At 36.5% G+C, this 24150-nt stretch overlaps 1 protein-coding gene across 11 annotated transcripts in view; it reads right to left on the reverse strand.

Annotated features, from left to right (window-relative positions):
• The window catches only part of C2CD6 (C2 calcium dependent domain containing 6), a 169325-nt gene that overhangs the window by 120811 nt on the left and 24364 nt on the right, over positions 1 to 24150 (reverse strand). For 5 of the 11 annotated variants that reach the window (XM_053215564.1, XM_027053407.2, XM_027053431.2 and 2 more), the window contains exons 2-4: positions 5891 to 5977; positions 2902 to 2953; positions 1156 to 1301 (exon numbers count right to left, since the gene is read on the reverse strand). In XM_053215564.1, coding sequence (XP_053071539.1) covers positions 1156 to 1301; positions 2902 to 2953; positions 5891 to 5977 — 285 coding nt within the window. Of the gene's footprint in view, positions 1 to 1155; positions 1302 to 2614; positions 2842 to 2901; positions 2954 to 5890; positions 5978 to 7207; positions 7273 to 24150 lie in introns of those variants that run through there. The other 6 variants (XM_053215563.1, XM_027053452.2, XM_053215562.1 and 3 more) reach the window with 4 other exon arrangements.

Consider the following 24150-nt stretch of genomic DNA (forward strand, 5'->3'; position numbering starts at 1 on the left):
TTGAGAGAGGGGGAGGGGCAAAGACAGGGAGGGGAAGAGGAAGAGAGGAGAGAGAAAATCCCACTCTGATAGAGCAGAGCCCAATGCCAGACTCAATTTCACCAAAGGTGAGATCATGACCTGAGCTGAAATTAAGGCTCGTGATGCTTAACTGACTGAGCCACCCAGGTGCCCCTAAGATTCTAAGAAGCTTAACTGTAAAAAGAAGCAAACTCTTAGCATAGCAAGCTCTGGTGTGAGAGGAAGTTTAATAAAGTGAAGTCTGAAGCCAGACTGACTCCATTCCCAGCTCCACTATTTACTAGTTCTAGGACCTTAAGAAAGTTCTTTTACCTAACAGTACCTGTTTTCTCATCTGTAAAATGAGGATGATAATAAGAGTATATATACTTTGAGGGGTTGTTATAAAGACTAAATAAGTTAATCCATGCAAAAACAATTAGGGTTTACATAAGAAGAAAGGAGAGAGGGAAATTTAAAAAAAAAGGTACTCTCTGGACTGAACATTTGCATCCTCTCAAAATTCATATGTTGAAGCCTTCTCCCCAGTGTGATGGTATTTGTAGGTGGGGTGTAGGGGAGGCAATTAGGTCATAAGGGTGGAGCCCTCATGAATTGGATTAGTGCCCTTCTAAGAGACATAAAAATCTCTCTGTTCCCTCTGCCATGTCACTATATAATGAGAAGATGGCCATCAGGGAATCAGAAAGCAGGCTCTCACCAGACACCAGATCTGCCAGCACCCTCATCTTGAACTTCCCAGCCTCCAGAAAGGTGAGAAATGAATGACTGTTGTTTAGGCCACCATATCTATGGTAATTTGTTATTTCAGCCCAAGCTAAGACCGGGTAGAAGAGGGTAGACAAGAGGAGAAGAGCAAGACAGAGAAAAATGCACGTGTGATAAACACTCAGAACCTCAGACAGTTAAGATCTTAGGGAAGAAGACCTCAAGATTATGAATTTTCCAGTAAGTTGTTTCTTTAAAAAACACCAATATAGCCCATGTTATATAAATAGAATACTGTAAAATATCCAATAAAAAGACACTGCATTTGCTTCTTTCTCATCCCCTAAAAAAAAGAACATAATTAGTGTAAATTATTTGAAGCTGTAAAAAGGCAATTTTATATCTAGAAGAGAACTTTAACATTACCTGTATGGAAAAATACTTTATGTCATCAAACTTAATTATAGTGTTCTTCTCATCACTTTGGGGTAGCAAGCTACACATTTTTGTACATTTTACAATGTTGTTTATAGAGATGCGAATGAACAAATCACTGTAATATTGTAAACCAACTGAAAATACACAGATATTTAGGAAGCAAATTATATTGCAATGGTACAATAACACATTATATAATTAATTCATTAAACAATTCAGATGAAACCTAAGAATTAAGCAAATAAATAGGATAATTGTAGAGCATATTAAACAATTTTAAAAGTCTTTAAAAATAGTATTTCTGCCCATCAATAGTAGGCACAAATAGGAAGATTGCTTATTCTTTAGTCACTTCTAATATTTTCTAATATTTCTAATATACTAGTCATTTATATTTCTATCCTCACATTTCCATTATAATTTTTTGCAAATGTTTCTATATGTTATTAAGGTGATTAAACATTTGAAATATATAGTTAAAAACTTCTCTAAGCATAATTATGTAGAAATTCAAAAATTCAGAAAAGTCACTTGAGAGTAATTTATTTTTAACATTAAGACAACAAAATTTAAAGCAGTTTTCTATTCTCCAATTCATTTCACTATATACTTACTAAAACTATACAATATTTTTATTTTTCATAGCACTCCATAATTTAAAACAATTTTGTTTTTATGATTTAATTAATTTTATTTTAAAATCTCTTTGTATAGAATTCTCTTCAATAACTTTTACATAAAAGACAAACACAAACTCTTCATAACAAGACTGGTTTTATGTCATGATAAATCTAATAATGAGAAATCCATTTAAGTAAAGGCACCAAGATAAATTAAATCCTTTAAACAATGTTTAAACAGCACAATTATTCCTTAGAAATAATTAGTATTATCATCTAAGATATATGATTCTCCTTTAATTTATATGGTGATTGAGGTGGATTACAGATAGCTGAAAAGCTTTTTTGTCACTTTGCACATCAAAAAGTGGAGATTATTTTCTTCTACTCTTCAGTCTGGCCCTGTGACTACTTTAAAATGCAGTGGAAAAAAAAATAATAAAAAATAAAAAAATAAAATGCAGTGGAGGGTTGATGGGGGGTGGGAGGGAGGGGAGGGTGGGTGATGGGTATTGAGGAGGGCACCTTTTGGGATGAGCACTGGGTGTTGTATGGAAACAAATTTGACAATAAATTTCATATATTAAAAAAATAAATAAAAATAAATAAAAATAAAAATAAAATGCAGTGGACATGACCAGGGCTGAGTCTAGGACAGAGTAAGAGAGGCATCAGTCAGGGTCCAAAATTTAAGGGGACACCAAAAACTTTAGTAATCAAAATAATATATTAAGGTAATATTTTTTAAAAATCAAAATTAATGCAGAAAAAACATATGATGAAAAGACAAGCCCTTGGGACTCCATGGAAAGAGAGAAAGGTCTAACCATTTCAGCTTTCCAGCTAAGTTCAGTCTTCCAGGAATCTTCACTAAAGCACCAAACATGTAAATGAGCCATTTTAGATATTCCAGCCCTTCTGAACTGCCAGATGACTGCAGCACCTGCTGTGTAATGTGAAGCAGAATTGCCACCTAGTGAATGCACATAGTGATTGATAATAAAATAGTTAATGTTTTAAGCCACTAAGTCTTGGAGTGTTGTGTAATGTAGCAATATTTAACTGAAACAGATGCCTGATCATGCTATGTTTCTTAAATCAAAAGAAAGGATACTCTTAGGCGTGAAATGTCTGCAGTTCTTTACATGAATAGCGAGGCAGCCAACCTAAAAACAATCAAAATAAAAACATAGCACATGAGTTTTTAAAAGTTAACTTTTTTCCATTTTACTCTAAACCAAACCATATATATTTTTAAAAGCTCCTCTTTGCTAGTTTTTCTAAAAAAAAATATTGTTTCTCATTAGAAATATCTATTTAATGGAAAACACCAGAAAACAGAAATACAGAAGAAATATAGGCAGGATATATGCAAAGTAAAACTAAAATGAACACAAAGAAGAAAAAAAAAAGAGGATCATTATTAACTTAAATCCAACCATCACTCTTCGAATCATTGTTATTTTATATTAGGTGAAAACTGACAAAATGTAGCATCTTGCATATAATAAGAAGAAATACGCCTTGCTTCAGATAAGCTTTTTTATCTAGTATCCTAAAACCACTTTATTCATTCAACAATCATTCATCCACTATACTGTGCCAAGGGCTCTGAAACATTCATTTTCTCTTGTACAAGTTGTTTCTAAATGTTAAAGAAAATTCTATCCTGTGTTTAAGCATGAAACCAAATATAAAATGAATACAGGAATTTTTGAATACTGTTATGTATTATTAGCTGAATACATTTATCCATGTTAGGTCTTAAAAACCAAGTAAAAACAACTGCAATATTATATTAAACACTGTGAAACAAAATATATGGCCCAATGGTATTTTTAAATGTATATAAGTAATTTTAAGGATTTGGAATGGCTTTAAAACGATACAGAAAAAAAATTAGCATTCAATATTTAATTAGAAGACTACAGTATGTGAATGATGAAATCCTGAGAAGATAATACTGTGGTCTACTTCTTAAGGAAACATAGATATGAAATGTTATTTTAAAGGGAAAATTCAAAGTTTTCCTATGCAAAGGGGTATAATGCATATTACACAATCTAGGTGGGATTTTAAATGGTACTTCCATAGGTGATCCCACGAATTTTTTTTTCTTAAAATTTTTAATGTTTATTTATTTAGAAGGGAGAGAGAGACAGAGTGTGAGCAGGGGAGGGGCAGAGAGAGAGGGAGATACAGAATCAGAAGAAGGCTCCAGGCTCCACGCTGTTAGCAAAGAGTGCAATGCGGGGCTCAAACTCACGAACTGTGAGATCATGAAGTTGAAGTTGGATGCTTAACCAACTGAGCCACCCTGGCGCCCCAAACTGTTTTTATTTCTTAAAACTGGAGTTATACATGAAGTAGGTAAAACAGGCAAGTATAGCTACAATTCTAGATTGTATAATTCTACGCTTTAACATTCTGCCATAAGTCATTGCTTGCCTGCCAAGTGTTTCAACAAGAAGCCATGAACAACTACCCTAACTTTCTTTATATTTCAATAGTTCTTCATACTTTTACATAACAGAACCATAAAAAAGAAAAAATTCTATTCAAGTACAGAAAAATATTTAACAGGCAAAAATATAATAATGCCCATTGACAGGCTATGGGTAACATATGTTGCCACAGATTTTGAGACCCATCTGTGGGTCAAAGCACTAACCATGTCAACACTTTCACCCAACCCCCCAACACACATTAGAACAGTAAAGCAACAAGAAGGGTGTTCACTAAAGCACTTTATGTGCCCAATTTTAAGAAAGCTTTTTCACCATTTTTTCTGAAAAAGGGATCTATCAGAATGAGGAATAGAGTGTTTTGATATAATTATCATTGCAGACACATGTACAAACCTTGCCAAATACCTCAGAATGAGTCACAGAAGTTTCAAAAAGAAAGTGATGTGACAAATCCTACACTGAGAGGAGCTATCACATGCCAAACATCTGTCAGATATTTCCAACTGACTTTTAAGAGAAGTTTATTAATGTCTAGCAATATGTAATTCAAATAAGGCAAATACAAACTACAAAGTTAGGAAGTGTGAATGAAATCAAAATACCAGTTCAAAAGAAATTTAAAAGTCCTATTCAAGAGTATGGATTACGGAAGTGACTATGTCAACAATAATGGACATGCTTACAGCCCAAAGGCATTTCAAAGAGGCTTTTTCTAAGTCTAGATTTGGACAGTGAAGGCTTATACTCCAACTTTCATTGTGATGTAGGAAAGTGCTATATAATTACATGGATAAATGCTCATTTTGTAAAAGAAAAAGAAAAAGAAAAAAGTATATATTAATACAGTCTTACTTTTTCTCCCAAAAAAACGTGGTGTTAAATTCATCATATATTTTTAATCAAAAAAATGTACAGTATATGATAGGATCTAAAGAGAGATGAGAGAAACTCTCACTTCATACCCATTAACTATTCTAATGATGTTCACAAATAAAGACGGCTGTAAAAGAATTCCACATTTGCTAGTTCTAAATATACATAGATCCTCATGTCCTATACTCCATAGCACCCAAAAGAAAAAACAGATTTTTCTACTTCTCAGCGCAGACATTAGATCCTACCTGTGTGCTTGTGTGTATACGTATAATTCATGAGCGTGTTTCCCTTTTGTTCCTGGGACTTACTATTTTGGGGATGAGGGAGAGGTGTGGAGTCAATTTTCAAATTGTAGCTCAAAGGCTCCTAAATCTGACAATATAATCACTTGACAAGCACCATAAAAATACTGATTCTTAGGCCCCATTCTCAGATTCCAAGTTAGCAGATTTTAAGAGGGGGCCAAGAATCAATGTTTTGAATAAGTATCCTAGGTGACTCTGATGTACCTAGAGTTTGGGAATTCAGTTTTTGAATTAGAAAACATTTTTTTGCCTGTGAATCAAGCTGTTTTCCCTAATCTAATTTCAGTGATTAGAATGCTTTTCTAACTCAATGAAAAAATGAAAAATTCACAAATATGTTACCAGAAATATTTTCTTCATATACTTTTTGATAATCAAATAATAAATGTTAACTAGTCTTCACATAAAATAAGAAATAATTTGTACAGGTTTACTAAGGATTAGTCACACATACCACATCCCCAAATGGTACCAAAGTTGGCACTTGAGGTGTTACTTCCAGTTCTTCACTTTCAGACCCTCTAAGAGTTTTTCTCAGCATCTACAATGTAAATAAATTAATATAAGACTTTAGGAGGCAAAGAAAAACTAGATAAAAGTTTACTTCAACAAATATTTTGAGTATCTAGTATTTATCAGGTATTAGTCTAGGCAGTAGAATATAACTAGAAAACTCATCCCTACCCTCAATAAGTTTATCAATAAATTAACAGAGAAGCAAAATGTAAACAATTAAATATAAGATCATTAAAGGAGTCATGAGAGAGGAAAGAAGTGTATGATACCATGAATAATGAACTCTCCTTGCTAACTAAAACTGACCATCATTACCACATCTTAGTCTCAATCTGACGTGGACTTGAGACCATATCCCACAGAGGACAGTGATCGTGCTTGCAAGTAAGTTGTCCCAATATTCACCCAGTTCATCAGCCACTGAAGGAATTGGAATTTAATCCTTTGGAATAGTAGGTACATAGGAATGGAGCAATGGACAAATGGCTTTGGTTCTTAGTTGTGTGATTTCCTCCAGAGTAATTTCACTAACTAATATTTGTGGGTTGAATTTAACTTTGTTCTTAAGGGCTCTGGTCACTACACATGATGGTTAGCTTTTAAAAATTTCAAGACATTTTAGTATAGATTTTAAAAGAGAAAGAGCATTAAAGTGAATGGAGGGGAAAGGCAAAGGAACTAGGGAAAAACCTACTAAAAACCTAACCTGAAAACGAGAATTGTATTTATCCCCAACTTTTGCTAACTTGAATCAATATGGCCTTACTTATAAACATTAACTTCCCAGGAGTCTGTTGGTATGTGCCTTTTTAAGAATTGTTCTGTTTTTGATGTATATAATCCCTAGTTATGTTGAAATTTTTGCTTCAAAGTAAATAACAAACGCTTTGGTTGTACTGAAAAAACTTGTTGTATAGGTCTTAGATCATTTTGCTATCATTGCCATCGCTGCATCTGACTGGTTTAATGGACTTTACATATATGATTTTTATGTATTTGTATAATTTGTAGTTTAAGATAACTGAGTGACAACCACTATGTTGTAACAAAACTATCAAACTGTGGTACATTACATGTGTATTTAATGTGGACTCTCAACTTTCTATGGACCCTCTTATTATGGAAGTCTACTTTGAATGTGGTTTTTAATAAATACAAAATAATTGGGGAGGGGGAGTAATTCCTTTAGAATACTGAGACTCAATTTATCCTTAATTATGTGGCAAAAATATTGCCTTGCCCCTCAGATCACTACCTCTTTACTTTTCCTTCCTCATCTGAGCAGAGTTGTCTTCAGTGACAGCAACACCAGCAAAACAATTCTTTGCCAAAATTCCATCAGAATCTTGAGTAAAAGTTCTGAAGACTAGTCTCATAAGGCCTACTTATACCACCTAGAATTTCTCCTGAACCTGCAGAGAATTTTTATTTCAGTTAATTCCACTATGCCTTCCACTATGAAAGGCCCCTTATTCAAAGCCCCTTGAATAAAAGTCTCTCACAATACCTGTGTACATTCACTCACATTGTTCTCTGTATTTCATCCCCAGTGACTTTTTTGACTACTCTCCTCCATTCTAGTTTTCTTTGAAAACCCACCAGCCTACACACTTACCTTTTCCCCCATATATTTCTACTTCCTAGTCCTAATGGAAACCTTAATTAATGTTCTTACGTTAATTAACATTTACTAATGTGCTGGCATAACTATATGCCTGGCACTGTGCTGATTCTCCTTTGAAGTGTTCTTGCCTTTAATAAGGTCAGCCTGGAGTTTAAGAGAGATAAGTGAAGAAAACAATTATTGCTTCTCTATAAGAATAACAATTGCTGGGGGCGCCTGGGTGGCTCAGTTGGTTGAGCATCCGACTTCAGCTCAGGTCATGATCTTGCGGTCTATGAGTTCAAGCCCCGCGTCGGGCTCTGCGGATCGCTCAGAGCCTGGACCCTGTTTTCCAATTCTGTGTCTCCCTCTCTCTCTGCCCCTCCCCCACTCATGCGCTCGCTCGCTCTCTCTCTCTCTCTCTCTCTCTCTCTCTCTCTCTCCCTCTGTCAAAAATAAACAAACATTTAAAAAAAATTTTTTTAAAAACCTAGATGCCTTCCATTTCATAAAAAAAGAAAAACAATTGCTGAAAAAACAGAATTTTATCTTATTTTTTCTTTATTGAACCCAGATCTCCTACGTGGGAAAAAGAATAACTTAATTTGATTGGTCAGACCCTCCCATTCATTGTGCAAACTACAAGTGCCTGGAATTATTAACTCTATAAAATATTTAAGTCCTCTTTTCCCCGCCCAAGCTCAGGAGCAATGACTCTCTTTCACCCTCTGTGGTTCTGTTCCCATGAAACAATGACATTCACAGCAGAGCCCAGGGATTATCCCCTAGAGTATGGAAAAAAATATTAGAATTTAACAATTTTCTTTAACCATAAAGTAAGCGTATATAACTGACTATAAGCAGTAGACAAATATTCTGAGGCAAAGTGTGAGTTTGATGTTGAGAGAGGCGCATATCATTGCCTTCATGAGTTCTGGATATTTCATTTGCCAGTTAAGTGTATTGACCAATTCACACTACCTTAAGTAACATATTCAGTGTGCTTTACAAATAGACAAGAGCTGATCATAAAAAATTTCATGGCAAAATATTTTTAAAAGTTGGCAAACATAAAGACTTACTGTGTACTTTGGTTTTACAAAAAGACAAATGTTCCATATAAACTTTTTTGTAATGACAAAGATTTATCAGCAGTATGTAAACTAGCAAATGTTTTAAAATATGTATTTCTTAATCTGTCTTTTCAGAATAGGGTAGTTAGTATCAAAATAACTATCTTTTTGAAATGAACTAATGTGGAGAATGTTTTGAAAACTATTGGAAATATTTTCATCTAATGTAATTTTGTGTGTGTGCAAATGTGCTATGATCCCTACAAGCTCAAGGTATCACACTTTAAAAATTTAGAAACAATTTCCTCGTTTGTTTAAAAAATCTCACAAAGAAAGGGTTTGAGCAGATTAGACCATTTTTCCTTTTAAATATAAAAAAATGGAATGCCTTCCAATTAGTTTGCCGGAACTAATTACTCAGAAAAGATAACATTTTACTGATAAAATCTGGACTAAAAACTTCACATAATAAAAATGAAAAATGAGAATGTGGGGGTGCCTGGCTGGCTCAGTCAGAAGAGCATGCAGCTCTTGATCTTGGGGTTGTGAGTTCAAGCCCCACACTGGGTGTAGAGATTGCTTAAATAAATATTTAAAAAGAAAAAGAAAAAGGAGTAATGTGGTTTACTAATAAGCACAACCAAGATGCACCTCTTCCACTTGAAATTTCGAATCTTTGAAAGTATCTTTTTCAAATATAATAGCATTAAAAACAATATACTGATATAAATTTGCCTTAGCACCGGACCTTCAAATCACTACATCACAAATACTAAATCATGCTTTTCAAAATAGTAATGCTTATTGAATTCTGTACCACTAATAATAAAATGGAAATCATTTTTAGAAATATTGGTTATCATTTTTAATTTTTTGTATATTGTAGATTTTACATAGTAAATTACAGCACATTTATGTAATATATAAATAAATATGCAACAACTGGTGACAGATGTTCACATGTTTTTTACTGATAAGATTGTATATACTGATACAGAGTCACATCTAGATGCCCATAATTTGTCTCACTTTCCTAAATCTGACTTCAGGGGGCTTTAAGCTGCAGTTTCTATGCATATTTCAACTAGGCACAGTCTGCTAAGAATGAAACAGGTTCACCCTCTCCATTTCATACATGCTGCCTTCAATTTGAGATGGAGGTAGGAGTTCCATTAAGTTTCCCATTTAGACTCATTACAGAAAGCCTTAGATAAAGCTGATACTTAGTTCTTCATTTGATTGTCCACTTTTTAGCAAATACTAATGGCCACAACCCTGGAGCAGAAGAGGAGCAAGAGGTAAGATTCCAGTACCAAGCCCCATACAGGATGCCTAAGAAGTGTATCAGGGTACCTGGGTGGCTCAGTCAGTTAAGTGTCCGACTCTTGACCTCAGCTCAGGTCTTGATCTCAGGGTCATGAGTTCAAGTCCCACATTGGGTTCTGTGCTGGGAACCTTCTTAAATAAAGCCTACTTAAAAAAAAAGAGAAGAAGAAGAAGAGGTATCTCATAAACACCTGGCAAACAAGGGGAGTGGGGAGAAAGAGTGTTAGGGAAAGAAGTGATGATATGTCAAGTGGGTCGCAAGAGGAAAATAGTTAAGAACTACAAGGAGAGAAGCCTAGACAGAATAAGTAAGTGTAAAAGCATAAAGAAGGCATAGTTTTATTACTTTATTATATTATATTTGTATAACATACATAGGTATATTATACTGAGATACATATACTTATGTACAATAATATACATATTTACATATAAACATATAAATACTATGTTATGCTTATGTATTACTTATATATTTATATGTTCTATGTAAATATCGCATCACAATATATATATACAGTTGGTCATCAAACAACATAAATTTGAACTGCATAGGTTCATTTATACATGATTTTTTTCAATATACAATTGAATATTCAATATACAATATTCAATATACAATACTATATGAACGTATATATGAATGAATATTCATATATTCATTCATATATTCATTCATATACATATGAATGTATATTCATTCTATATGAATGAATATGTATATATGAATATACAATATTCAATATACAATACTATAAGTGTATTTTCATTTTCTTACTATTTTCTTGACATTTTCCTTTCTCTAGCTTATTTTATTGTAAGAATATAGTACACAATAAATATTAGCATGCAAAATATGTGTTAATCAACTGTTTATATTATCAGTAAAGCTTCCAGTCAACAGTAGACATTAGTAGTAAATTTTGGGGAATCAAAAGTTATACATGGATTTTTCAACTGCATGAGGATCAGTGTCCCTGACCCCCATACTGTTCAAGAGTCAATTCAAAATAATTCATCTCTTCAAACTGAACTATAGTTTCAATGCAACCAAAATCAAAGTCCTAATAAGTTTTCCTAAAGAAATTGATGAACTTTTCCAAAAACTAAAATGGAAATGGAAAGACCAAGAATAGCCAAAACTATCTTGAAGAAAAACAAAATGAAGTATTTAAAAATTAAAGAATTAAGGACATTATTTCTTAATATCTGAAGGCATTAGCAAAAATATAGATAAATGCACCAAAGAAACTGATTAGAGTCTAGAAACAGACCCACACATGGGTATTTCATTTGTGACAAAGTTGGTACTGCAGAAGAGGGGAGAAAAAACAATCTAAGGTAGGTCAAGTATTAATCACCATGAAAAAAATACAGAAAGAAAGAATACAAGAATAAAAGGAAGGAGGTGAGAGAGAGAGAGAAAAGAAAAGAAAACCTGCCTTGTATCTCACACCACACACAAAAAAATCAGTTACAGGTGAACTGTTGATCTCAGTGTCAAAGGAAAAACAATTACAAGATAATACAAGAGAATATTTTCATGTGGCTGAGGAAGAAGCTCTTCAAAACAATGCAAAGAGCAATAACCATAAAGAAAAAAGTTTGATACATTAAACTACACTAAATTTAATAACTTTTGCTTATCAAAAGATGTCATACATAAGATATTTGGGAGAAAATATTTGCAACATGTATAGTATAACTGACAAAGAGCCTGTAATTAGAATATATACACAAACTTATAGAAATTAGTTAAGAAAAAGTCAAACAATCCAAGAGAAAAATAAGTATTTCACAAAAGACTTTATATGATGGCTAATAAACATTTGGAAGGGAACTCACCCTCATTAGTCATCAGGGGAAAAAAGTTAACACCACAAAGAGATACCATTAACACATTTCTTGGATGGTTAAAAATAAAGAGACTGACGATATCAGGTGGCAAGGATGTGGAGTAACTAGAATTCTTATACAGAATATAAATTGGTCTATCTTCTTTGAAAACCTGTTTGGTATTATGTACTGAAGTTGAGCATATATATAATTATGATCCAGAAATTCCGCTACTAGATATGTCCTCAACAGCATACCTCTACTTCTCTCTTACAAAGACATTTGTGATTACATATGTGATTACAAATTATATTTACGGCCCAACTCAATCCAAGATAATCTCCCCATATCAAAATCCTAATCATTGCATCTGCAAAGTTCATTGCCATATAAGGCAATATAAACTATTACAACCATAAATAATTTTATACTAACAAATTACACAATTTAGATGAAATGGAAAAATTCCTAGAAAGACACAAATTACCAAAACTGATCCAAGAAGAAGAAAGAATAACTGAAAATACCTATAACAAGAAATTGAATTTGTAATTAAAACTCTTCCTAAAAAGAAAAACCCAGGCCCATATTGTTTCACTGGTGAATTCTACCAAATACTTAAAAGAAGAAATTATAACAATCTTTCACAAACTCTTTCAGGAAAAAAAAGTGGGAGGAGGAGGTAGAGGAAGGAAACTTCCCAAGATATTCTATGAGGTCAGTTTTATGTTCATACCAAAGACAGACAGACATCACAAGATGAGAAAACAACAGATTACCATCCCTCATGAATACAGAGGCAAAAATCCTCAACAAAATATGAGGAAACCATATCCAGCAACAGACAAAAAAGGACCATGTGCTATGACGGAGTGGGATTTTCCCATCTGAAAATCAATTAATGTAATAAGCCATATTAATAAATACGTCCAATCAAGAAAAATCACACGATCATTTCAAAAGATGCAGAAAATGTATTTGACAAAATCTAAAATGCATTTTTGTTTTTTGAGAGAGAGAAAGCTGGGGAGAGGGGCAGAGGTTGAGAGAATCTTAAGCAGGCTGCACGCTCAACACAGAGCCTGATGCGGGGCTCGATCCCAAGACCCTGGGGTCATGACCTGAGTAAAAATCAATTTGGGTACTCAACCGACTAAGTCACCCAGGAGCCCCTAAAATGCATTCTTAATAAAAACTCTGAACAAACTAGGAATAGAAAGGAACTTACCTAACAACACACTTCGATGGTGAAAGACTAAGTGCTTTCCCCCTAAGATTGGTAAGGCAAATGTTCACTCTCACTACTTTTAATCAACATTGGACTGTAGGTTATATCCAATGCAGTCCAACAAGAAAACGAAATAAGAAGTATCCACATTTAAAAGAAAGTGGTAAAACTAGTCTTTATGTGCAGGCATTAAAATCCTGTACACTAAAACTAATAAACAAGCTCAATGGAGTATCAGGATACAAGAACAAAATACAAAAATATCTTTTGTAGAGTGTCTGACTGGCTCAGTAGGTTGGGCATCTGACTCTTGATTTCAACTCAGGTCATGATCCCAGGGGTGTGGAATTGAGCCCTGTTTTTTATAAAAAGATAAAAACGTAAAAAAAATTTTTAAATCTTTTGCATTTCTGTATAACAGTAATGAAAATAATTATATATGAAATAGCACCAAAATAAAAAATACTTAGAAATAAATTTAATAGAAGGAATGTAGTAATATTAACAGAAGAAACAATAAACAGAAGAAATATTAAGACTTGTACACTAAAAACTGCAAAACATTTCTGAATGAAATTAAAGAAGATCTAAATTCATGATAAATATTTCATATTCATGGATGGAAAGATTCAATACTGTTAATATATCCATTCTCAAAGTAATCTAGAGTCAAAAAATAAACCAACCACTAACTAACTTAATCAAGAAAAGAGGATAAAACACAATTAAGAGGTTCTGGTCCATGATGGTGACCTATAGGAAGAAAACCTTGAAAAACTCACTTCCTCCACAGAACACACAAAATTACACCTATTAATAGAACAATTCCTCTTGAAGAAAATCTGAGGGCTGACTGAACAGCTTCTGAAAACCAAAGACAGAGAGAAGAGCAGGAAAACAGCAAGAGAAACAGAGCCACGGTAACAAAGGGAAAGTCCAAACCCCAGGATACTGCAAATGGCAGTAGGAAGGGATAATACTGAGGAACCTGGAACAGATTCCTGTTCTTAGGCACAGAAAAAAAGCTGCAGTTTAAAAGAGCAACTAGTATATAAAAGAGACAACAAAGCCTAGACCACAGCAGTGTCCAGACATGATAATGGGTAGGTCTAGTTGTCACAGCAAACTTGTGATCTCAGCAAGCCCTTGGTCTACAAGACCACTCTAGCCCCAATTGCACTGGGGCACAGCAAAACAAAACAAAACAAAACAAAACAAAACAAAACAAAACAAAAAAACAAAAACAAAACAAAACAGGATTTAAAAGAGCCAAGGAGCTCTCTCCCCCTCCAACTTAAAAGCCCACAACAAAGAAGGGTCTGGACACCATAACTAGTGGATCCTGATGCCATAACTGGCAGTCCCACTTGTCACAGTGAGCTTGTGACCTCAGCAAGGCCAGGATCTGAAAGCCCACCTGAGCCCTGATTGTACTGGGGCACGGTGGCGGAGGGGGGGTGGGGGAAGCTATGGTTTAAAAGGACTAAGGGGCTGTGGGGATGATCTCTTCCTCTCCCCCTTAAAATCCCAGATGGATAGAAAATTAGGTAGGTTGTATATTTGGGACCTTTCTTGCTTCTTGAGATAGGCCTTAATTGCAATGTATTTTCCTCTTAGGACTGCCTTTGCTGCATCTCAAGAGGATTGGACTGTCATGTTTTCCTTTTCATTTGCCTCCATGTATTTTTAAATTTCTTCTTCAATTTCCTGGTTAACCCATTCATTCTTTAGTAGGATGTTCTTTAACCTCCACGTATTTGAGGGCCTTCCAAATTTTTTCTTGTGGTTGATTTCAAGTTTCATACCATTGCAATCCGAAAATATGCATGGTTATGATCTCAATATTTTTGTACCTGTTGAGGGGTATGACCCAACATGTGATCTATTCTGGAGCCTGTTCTATGCGCACTCGAGAAGAATGTGTATTCTGCTGCTTTAGGTTAAAATGATCTGAATGTATCTGTTAAGTCAATCTGGTCCAATGTGTCATTCAGAGCCATTGTTTGCTTGTTGATTTTCTGCTTAGATGATCTGTCCATTGTTGTAAGTGGAGTATTAAAATCTCCCACAATTATGGTATTATCAATAAGTTTGCTTATGTTTGTGATTAATTGATTTATATATTTAGGTTCTTTCAGGGGACATAAATATTTACAATTGTTAGCTCTTCTTCATGGATAGACCCCTTAATTCTGATACAGTGATCTTCTTCATCTCTTATAGTCTTTGTTTTAAAATCTAGCTTGTCTGATATAAGTATGGTTCCTCTGGCTTTCTTCTAATGTCCATTAGCATGATAGGTGGTTTTGCGTCCCCTCACTTTCAATCTTCAGGTGTCCTCAGGTCTAAAATTAGTCTCTTATAAGCAACATATAGATGGATCTTGTTTTAAAGGAGCTAGAAAAGGAGCAGCAAATAAAGCCAAAGCCAGGAGAAGAAGGGATATAATAAAGATAAGAGCAGAAATAAATGAAATAAAATCCAAAAGAAGAAAAAAAAGAACAGACCAGTGAAACTAAGAGCTGGTTTTTGAAAGAAAAAAAACAATATTCCTGGGATGCAGGACTGGTTCATTATTCACAAATCAATGTGATACACCACATTAATAAAAGAGAAGATAAGAACCATATGATCCTATCAACATTTGATAAAACCCTAGCCATACTTCTCAAAAAGAAAGAGGACCCAAATAGGTAAAATCATGAATGAAAGAGGAGAGATCACAACCAACACCACAGAAATATAAACAATTATTATAGAATACTATTAAAAATTATATACCAACAAGCTGGACGATCTGGAAGAAATGGACAAATTCTTAGACACTCACACACTACCAAAACTCAAACAGGAAGAAATAAATAATTTTAACAGGCCCATAACCAGCAAAGAAATTGAATTTGTTTATCAAAAATCTCCCAATAAGAGTTCTGGGCCAGATAGCTTCCCAGGGGAATTCTTTTTTTTTTTCTTTTTAAATATATGAAATTTATTGTCAAACTGGTTTCCATACAACACCCAGTGCTCATCCCATAAGATGCCCTCTTCAATACCCATCACCCACCGACCCCTCCCTCCCACCCCCCATCAGCCCTCAGTTTGTTCTCAGTTTTTAAGAGTCTCTTATGCTTTGGCTCTCTCCCACTCTAACCTCTCTTTTTTTTTTCCCCTCCCCTCTCCCATGGGTTCCTGTTAAGTTTCTCAGGATCCACATAAGAGTGAAAACATATGGTATCTGTCTTTCTCTGTATGGCTTATTTCACTCAGCATAACACTCTCCAGTTCCATCCACATTGCTACAAAGGGCCACATTTCATTCCTTCTCATTGCCACTTAGTACTCCATTGTGTATATAAACCACAATTTCTTTATCCATTCATCAGTTGAATTCTATCAGACATTTAAAGCAGAGTTAATATCTATTCTCCTCAAACTGTTCCAAAAAATAGAAATGTAAGAAAAGCTTCCAATCTCATTCTGTGAAGCCAGCATTACCTTGATTCCAAAACGAGACAAATACCCCACTAAAAAGGAGAATTACAGGCCAATAACCCTGATGAAACTGGAGGCAAAAATTCTCAACAAGATACTAGCAATTCAAATTCAACAGTACATTAAAAGAATTATTCACCATGATCCAGTGGGATTTATGCCTGGGCTGCAGGACTGGTTCAATACTCACAAATCACTGTGATATACCACATGACTAAAAGAAAGGATAAGAACCATATAATCCTTTCAACAGATGCAGGAAAAGCATTTAACAAAATACAGCATTGTTTTTTGATAAAAACCCTCAAGAAAGTAGGAATAGAAGGAACATATACGAAAGGCCCATAGCTAAAAACTGAGAGCTTTCCCCCTGAGATCAGGAGCACACAAGGGCATCCAATCTCACCACTGCTGTTCAACAAAGTACTGGATGTCCTAGCCTCAGCAATCAGACAATAAAAAGAAATAAAAGGCATCCAAACTGGCAAGGAAGAAGTCAAGCTTTCACTCTTTGCAGATGACATGATACTCTATGGAAAACCCACAAGACTCCACCAAAAACTGCTAGAGTTGATACAGGAATTCAACAAAGTCGCAGCATATAATATCAATGTACAGAAATAGGTTGCATTTCTATACACCAATAATGAAGGGGCAAAAAGAGATATCAAGGAACTGATCCCATTTACAATTGCATCAAAAACCATTAGATACCGGGGCGCCTGGGTGGCTCAGTCGGTTAAGCGTCCAACTTCGGCTCAGGTCATGACCTCACGGTTTGTGAGTTCAAGCCCCGCATCGGGCTCTGTGCTGACAGCTCAGAGCCTGGAGCCTGCTTCACATTCTGTGTCTCCCTCTCTCTCTGCCCCTTCCCTGCTCATGCTCTGTCTCTGTCTCAAAAATAAATAAACATTAAAAAAAATTTTAAAAAGAACATTAGATACTTAGGAATAAACCTAAGCAAAGAGGTAAAAGATCTGTATGCTGAAAACTATAAAAAGCTTATGAAAGAAATTGAAAACACAAAGGAAAAAACATTCCATGCACATAGTTTGGAAGAACAAGTATTGTTAAAATATCTCAAAATATCTCTGCTACCCAAAGCAATCTACGCATTCAATGCAATCCCTATAAAATAACACCAGCATTCTTCACAGAGCTAGAACAATTCTAAAATTTTTATGGAAACACAAGATCCCAAATAGTCAAAATAATGTTGAAAAGAAAAGCAAACCTTGAGGCATCACAACCCCAGACTTTAAGCTGTATTACAAAGCTGTAATCATTAAGACAGTATGGTACTGGCACAAAAACAGACACATAGATCAATAGTATACAGAACCCAGAAATGGACCCACAAATATATGGCCAATTAATCTTCAACAAATCAAGAAAGAGTACCCAATGGAAAAAAGATAGTTGCTTCAGCAAATGGTGCTGGGAGAACTGGACAGTGACATCAAGAATGAAACTAGACCACTTTCTTGCAACATATGCCAAAATAAATTAAACATGGATCAAAGACCTTAATGTAAGACAGGAAACCATCAAAATCCTACAGGAGAAAACAGGCAGTGATACCTTTGACCTTGGCTGCAGCAACTTCTTACTTGACATGTCTCTGGAGGCAAGGGAAATAAAAGCAAAAATGAACTATTGGGACCTTATCAAGATAAAAAGCTTCTAAACAGCAAAGGAAACAATCAACCAAACTAAAAGGCAACTGATGGAATGGGATGAGATACTTGCAAATGACATATGAAATAAAATGTTAGTATCCAAAATCTATAAAGAACTTACCAAACTCAACACCCAAAAAACAAATAATCCAGTGAAGAAATGGGCAGAAGACATGGATAGACATTTTTCCAAAGAAGACATCCAGATGGCAAACAGACACATGAAAAGATGCTCAACATCACTCACCATCAGGGAAATACAAATCAAAACCACAATGAGATCCACCTTACACCTGTCAGAGTGGCTAAAATTAGCAACTCAGGAAACCATAGATGTTGGTGAGGATATGGAGAAAGGGGAACACTTTTGCACTGTTGGTGGGAATGCAAACTGGTGCAGCCACTCTGGAAAACAGTGTGGATGTTCCTCAAAAAATTAAAAATAGAATTACCCTATAACCTAGCAATTGCACTACTAGATATTTATCCAAATGATACAAAAATGTTGATTCAAAGGGGCACATGCACCCCAATGTTTATAGCAATGCTATCAACAACAGTCAAATTATGGAAAGAGCCCAAATGTCCATCAACTGATGAATGGGTAAAGAAGATGAGGTATATAAATACAATGGAATACTACTTGGCAATGAAAAATAATGAAATCTTGCCTTTTGCAACAACGTGGATGGAACTAAAGGGTATTATGCTAAATGAAATAAGTCAGTCAGAGAAAGACAGATATCATATGATTCCACATTCAAATCTGGAATTTGAGAAACTCAACAGATGAACATAGGGGAAGGGAAGAAAAAATAAGATAAAGAGAGGGGGCAAACCATAAGAGACTCTTAAATACAGAGAACTGAGGGTTGCCCAAGGAGGAGAGGTGGGTGAGGGGATGGGTTAAATGAGTGATGGCACTCATTATTGTAGGTAATGCCCACATTACTGAGGGCACTTTTCAGGATGAGCACTGAGTGTCCTATGTAAGAGATGAATCACTGGGTTCTATCCTTGAAGCAAAGTCTACACTTTATGTTAACTCACTTGAATTAAAAAAAAAAAAAAAAAGCCCAGACCAGAACAGGGTCTGGCTCACAATGAGCTCAAGACCTCAGTGAACCCAGAGTCTATAAGACCACACCAGCCTCTATGGAGCTGGGGCACAGAAAATAAGCTACATATATAAATTTTATTTAAATTATTTTTATTTTTTAAAAAATTTTAAATTTTTAAAATTAGTCTTATTTTTCTTTTTGTTCTTTTTGGGTTTTTTCTTTTATTTTTTCCTTCTTTTTGTAAAAAGCCACAGTTCCAAACAGTAAGTAGCATATATTGCCATACCTCCAGCCAGCCAGCAACCATCACCAAGCACACACAGTCTACATAGGGGACACCATATACAAAACTACTCCTTCAAGTTTAGGCGAAGTAGTCTTTCTGCCTAATCCATATAAACAAGATAGTCAAGCAAAATGGAGATACAGAAAAAATATGTTACAAAAGAAAGAACAGGAAAAAACTTAAGAAAAAATAAATAAATGAAACAGAGATAAGCAATATTCCTGATAAAGAATTTAAAGTAATGACTGCAAACACACTCATTGGGCTGGAACAAAGAGGGAAGAACTCAGTGAGACTGTCAACATAGAGATAGAAAATATTAAAAAGAACCAATCAAAGTTGAAGAATACAATAACTGAAATAAAAAACACACTAGAGGGAATCAACAATAGATCATAAAATGCAAAAGAAGCATCAGTGATCTAGACAAAAAGGTAATGGAAAACATGCAAGATGAACAGCAAAAAGAAAAAACAACTTTAATAAAAATGAACATAGATTAAGAGATCTCTTGGACAACATCAAGCAAACAAGAATTACAGGAGTCTCAGAAGAATGAGAGAGACAGGTGTAAAAAATTATTAGAGGAAATAGTAACAGAAAACTTCCCTAACCTAGCAATGGAAATAGACATCCAAGTCCAAGAAGCACAGAGAGTTCCAAACAAGATGAACCCAAGGAGGTCCATGTCACGGAATATAATACTTAAAATGTCAAATGCTGGGGAAGATCATGGAGTAGGAGGACCCCGGGCTCACCCTGTCCCATGCACACACCTAGATAACACCCACATCAATGTAAATAACCCAGAAAATGACCAAAGACTGGCAGATCAGGTTTTCCAGAGTTAAATGTACAGAGGAGGCCAAATCAAGATGGTAGAAGGGCAGAAACACAGTCAAGAAACAAACTAATCTGTAAGACTGACTACAGGAGGGAGGGACAGCAGGCATGGAAGAGGAGGAGCAGCAAACCCCACACTCAGCACCCCAGGCATGGGTGACCACACTGGGAAGATGAATTCCTATAACATTTGACTCTGAAACTAGATGGGCTTAACTTTGCAAATTTTTATTATCAGTGAGGCTTAACATAGGAAACATTAAAAATGAGCAGGCTCAGCTCTGTGAAAGCCAAAAGGCTATTAAAAACTGGGTCCCTGGCATTAAAAAGACAGTCTGACAAAAACCTCATCAAGTTATAGTGCAGAAGCAGCAGTTTCTGAGGTACCTGGGGTATACAGGAAGATTTCTTTGCTGGTCTCAGAGCTTGTTCAGAAAAGGTAACTTTCTTTGTGAACCTTATGCAAGAACAAAATTGCTGGCTGGCACCATTTCTTTCCTCTGCTCACCAGTCTAGATGCACTGACACTTGTGGAAAGCAGCCCAAACACTTTCCACCAAGCTTGCTGACAGTGCATCCTGCCCCCACTTTCTCCTACAGATCTGCTCCATCCAACCATCTCCACTAGATGGGAGCCCATCCAGGGAGGTACCAAAAGTACGGCATTGTTTCAGCAGCCCAGTAGCCAGCACCACTCTAAAACAACTCCTGCCCTGAGGAGAAGAGAAGATAACCACACACACCAGTTCAACTGTGGCCCCAACCTGGGGGCAGATATATCATCTGACTGCTGGCCCCAAACACCAACAAAAACAGGGGCAACAGGGGCAACACACAGAGAAATCCCAGTAGTTCAGGGTCACTGTATTCCCCAACAGACAAACTAGAGGTAGACATCTGGTCTGACTGTTAGGTCTTGCCTACCAATAAAAGCCTTCCAAGGGACAATGCAGGGAGAGTGTCCTGCTTTCCACTGTGATTACAGTTCTAACAAACATGCTCAGTGCAGGCATCTGGTCTGACCTGACTCAAACCCAAGGTGACCCCATAATGGCCCATTACAGCACAGGGACCAAACCCTGCCCACAACAACAAGGCCATTGCAGATAACTGGACCAAAGGCAAACAGAGTTCAACCACAACAACACGGAATACATAGGACACTGAGGAGATATCCCTGAAGTGCCTGATTCTGGTGAACAGGGGACAATGCACTATAGGGCACTATAGGTCCTCTTCTTCATAAGGCCATTATTTGAATAGCAGGACAAGTAGCTGATTTTCCTAACATACAGAAACAGACACAGACACCCTGACAAAATTAGGAGACAGAGGAATATGCCCCAAATTAAATAATAGAAAGAAAGCCAAATGAAACAGACAAGTAATATGCCTGATAGAGAATTTAATGTAACGGTCGTAAAGATATTCACTGGACTTGAGAAAAGAGTGGAGAACCTCAGTAAGAACTTCATGAAAGAGTTAGAAAATAAAAAAAGGAATGAATCAGAGATGAAGAACACAGTAACTGAAATTAAAAATACACTAAAAAAGAATAAGTTGTAGACTAGAGAAGCAAAAGAACAGATCAGTGAGCTGGAAGATGGGAGTAATGAAAAGCAATCAAACTTATTAGGACAAAGAAAAAACATTAATAAAAAAATGAGACTAGATTAAGGGAACTCAGTGACACCAGCAAGTGTAACAACATTTGCATTATAGGGATCACAGAAGGAGAAAAGGGAAAGGAGGGAAAAGAAATTTATTCGAAGAAATAATAGCTGAGACTTCCCAAATCTGAGGAAGGAAATAGATATCCAGACCCAGCAGGCATGAGAGCCCTCAAGAAAATCAATTCAGAACGGATTCTCCGGAGTCAAGCGTAGACGAGAGGCCCACGGAAAAGGGTAAGAAGGGCGGGGAGGCAGTGCTCTGACCGGAGGGAGCCGGGGTAGAGGGGCAGCCGGGCAGCCCTCAGGCAAAGCAGAGCCCTTGAGTCTGGCTGGCAAAAGCGGAGGGGCCGGACAGAGTGTGTTCAGACAGCAAGCGGGACTTAACATCTGGAAGGTTATAAGTTAACAGCTCTTTTCGGAGAATGGGAGGGCTCGAGGACAACGGGAGAAAGAGGTGTTGAGCCCTGGATGACACAGCGCAGCTTGGCAGTGAACAAAGGCACTTGCCAGTGCCATCTCCCTCGCCCATCCCCCAGCCAAAATCCCAAAGGGAACCAGTTCCTGTCAGGGAACTTGCTTGCACCGGGCAAACACCCAACGCTGTGCTTCTGCAGATCCATCCCTCCTGCGGTGGTGGTGACTCCCTCCCAGTGTCACAGGGCCCCTCCCGAAGCGGCTCTCCGAAGGAATAGCGAGCTGAGCCTGCCCCTCCCTCCCCTGTGCACCTTGCCGATCCACCCCAGCTAATACACCAGATCCCCAGCACCACAAGCCTGGCAGTGTGCAAGTAGCCCAGCCGGGCCACGCCACCCCACAGTGAATCCCACCCCTAGGAGAGGGGAAGAGAAGGCACACACCAGCCTGACTGTGGCCCCAGCGGTGGGCTGGGGGCAGACATCAGGTCTGACTGCCGCCCCACCCACCAACTCCAGTTATTCAAAACAGCACAGGGGAAGTGCCCCACAGTCCTACACCACTCCAGGGACTATCCAAAATGACGAAACTAAAGAATTCCCCTCAAAACAACATATGGAAATAACGACAGGTAATGAACTGATCAAAAAGGATTTAAACAATATAACAGAAAGTGAATTTAGAAGAATAGTCATAAAATTAATCACTGGGCTTGAAAACAGTATAAAGGACAGCAGAGAATCTATTGCTACAGAGATCAAGGGACTGAGGAACAGCCAGGAGGAGCTAAAAAATGCTATTAATGATCTGCAAAATAAAATGGAGACGACCACGGCTCAGATTGAAGAGGCAGAGGAGAGAATAGAGGAACTAGAAGATAAAATTATGGAAAAAGAAGAAGCTGAGAAAAAGATTAAAAAATCCAGGAGTATGAGGGGAAAATTAGAGAAATAAGTGATGCACTAAAGAGAAATAATCTACGCATAATTGGTATTCCAGAGGAGGAAGAGAGACGGAAAGGTGCTGAAGGTGTACTTGAAGAAATAGCTGAGAACTTCCCTGATCTGGGGAAGGAAACAGGCATTGAAATCCAAGAGGCACAGAGAACTCCCTTCAGACGTAACTTGAATCGATCTTCTGCATGACATATCATAGTGAAATTGGCAAAATACAAGGATAAAGAGAAAATTCTGAAAGCAGCTAGGGATAAACGTGCTCTAACATATAAAGGGAGACTGATAAGACTCGTGACGGATGTCTAATGAAACTTGGCAGGCCAGAAAGGAATGGCAGGAGATCTTCAATGTGATGAACAGAAAAATATGCAGCCGAGAATCCTTTATCCAGCAAGTCTGTCACTTAGAATAGAAGCAGAGATAAAGGTCTTCCCAAACAAACAAACACTGAAGGAATTCGTCACCACTAAACCAGCCCTACAAGAGATTCTCAGGGGGATCCTGTTGAGACAAAGTACCAGAGACATCGCTACAAGCATGAAACCTACAGACATCACAATGACTCTAAACCCATATCTTTCTATAATGACACTGAATGTAAATGGACTAAATGCGCCAACCAAAAGACATAGGGTATCAGAATGGATAAAAAAACAAGACCCATCTATTTGCTGTCTACAAGAGACTCACTTTAGACCTGAGGACAACTTCAGATTGAGAGTGAGGGG

Source organism: Acinonyx jubatus, chromosome C1, assembly GCF_027475565.1.
Source record: "Acinonyx jubatus isolate Ajub_Pintada_27869175 chromosome C1, VMU_Ajub_asm_v1.0, whole genome shotgun sequence".
In the NCBI taxonomy this organism is placed as follows: domain Eukaryota; kingdom Metazoa; phylum Chordata; class Mammalia; order Carnivora; family Felidae; genus Acinonyx; species Acinonyx jubatus.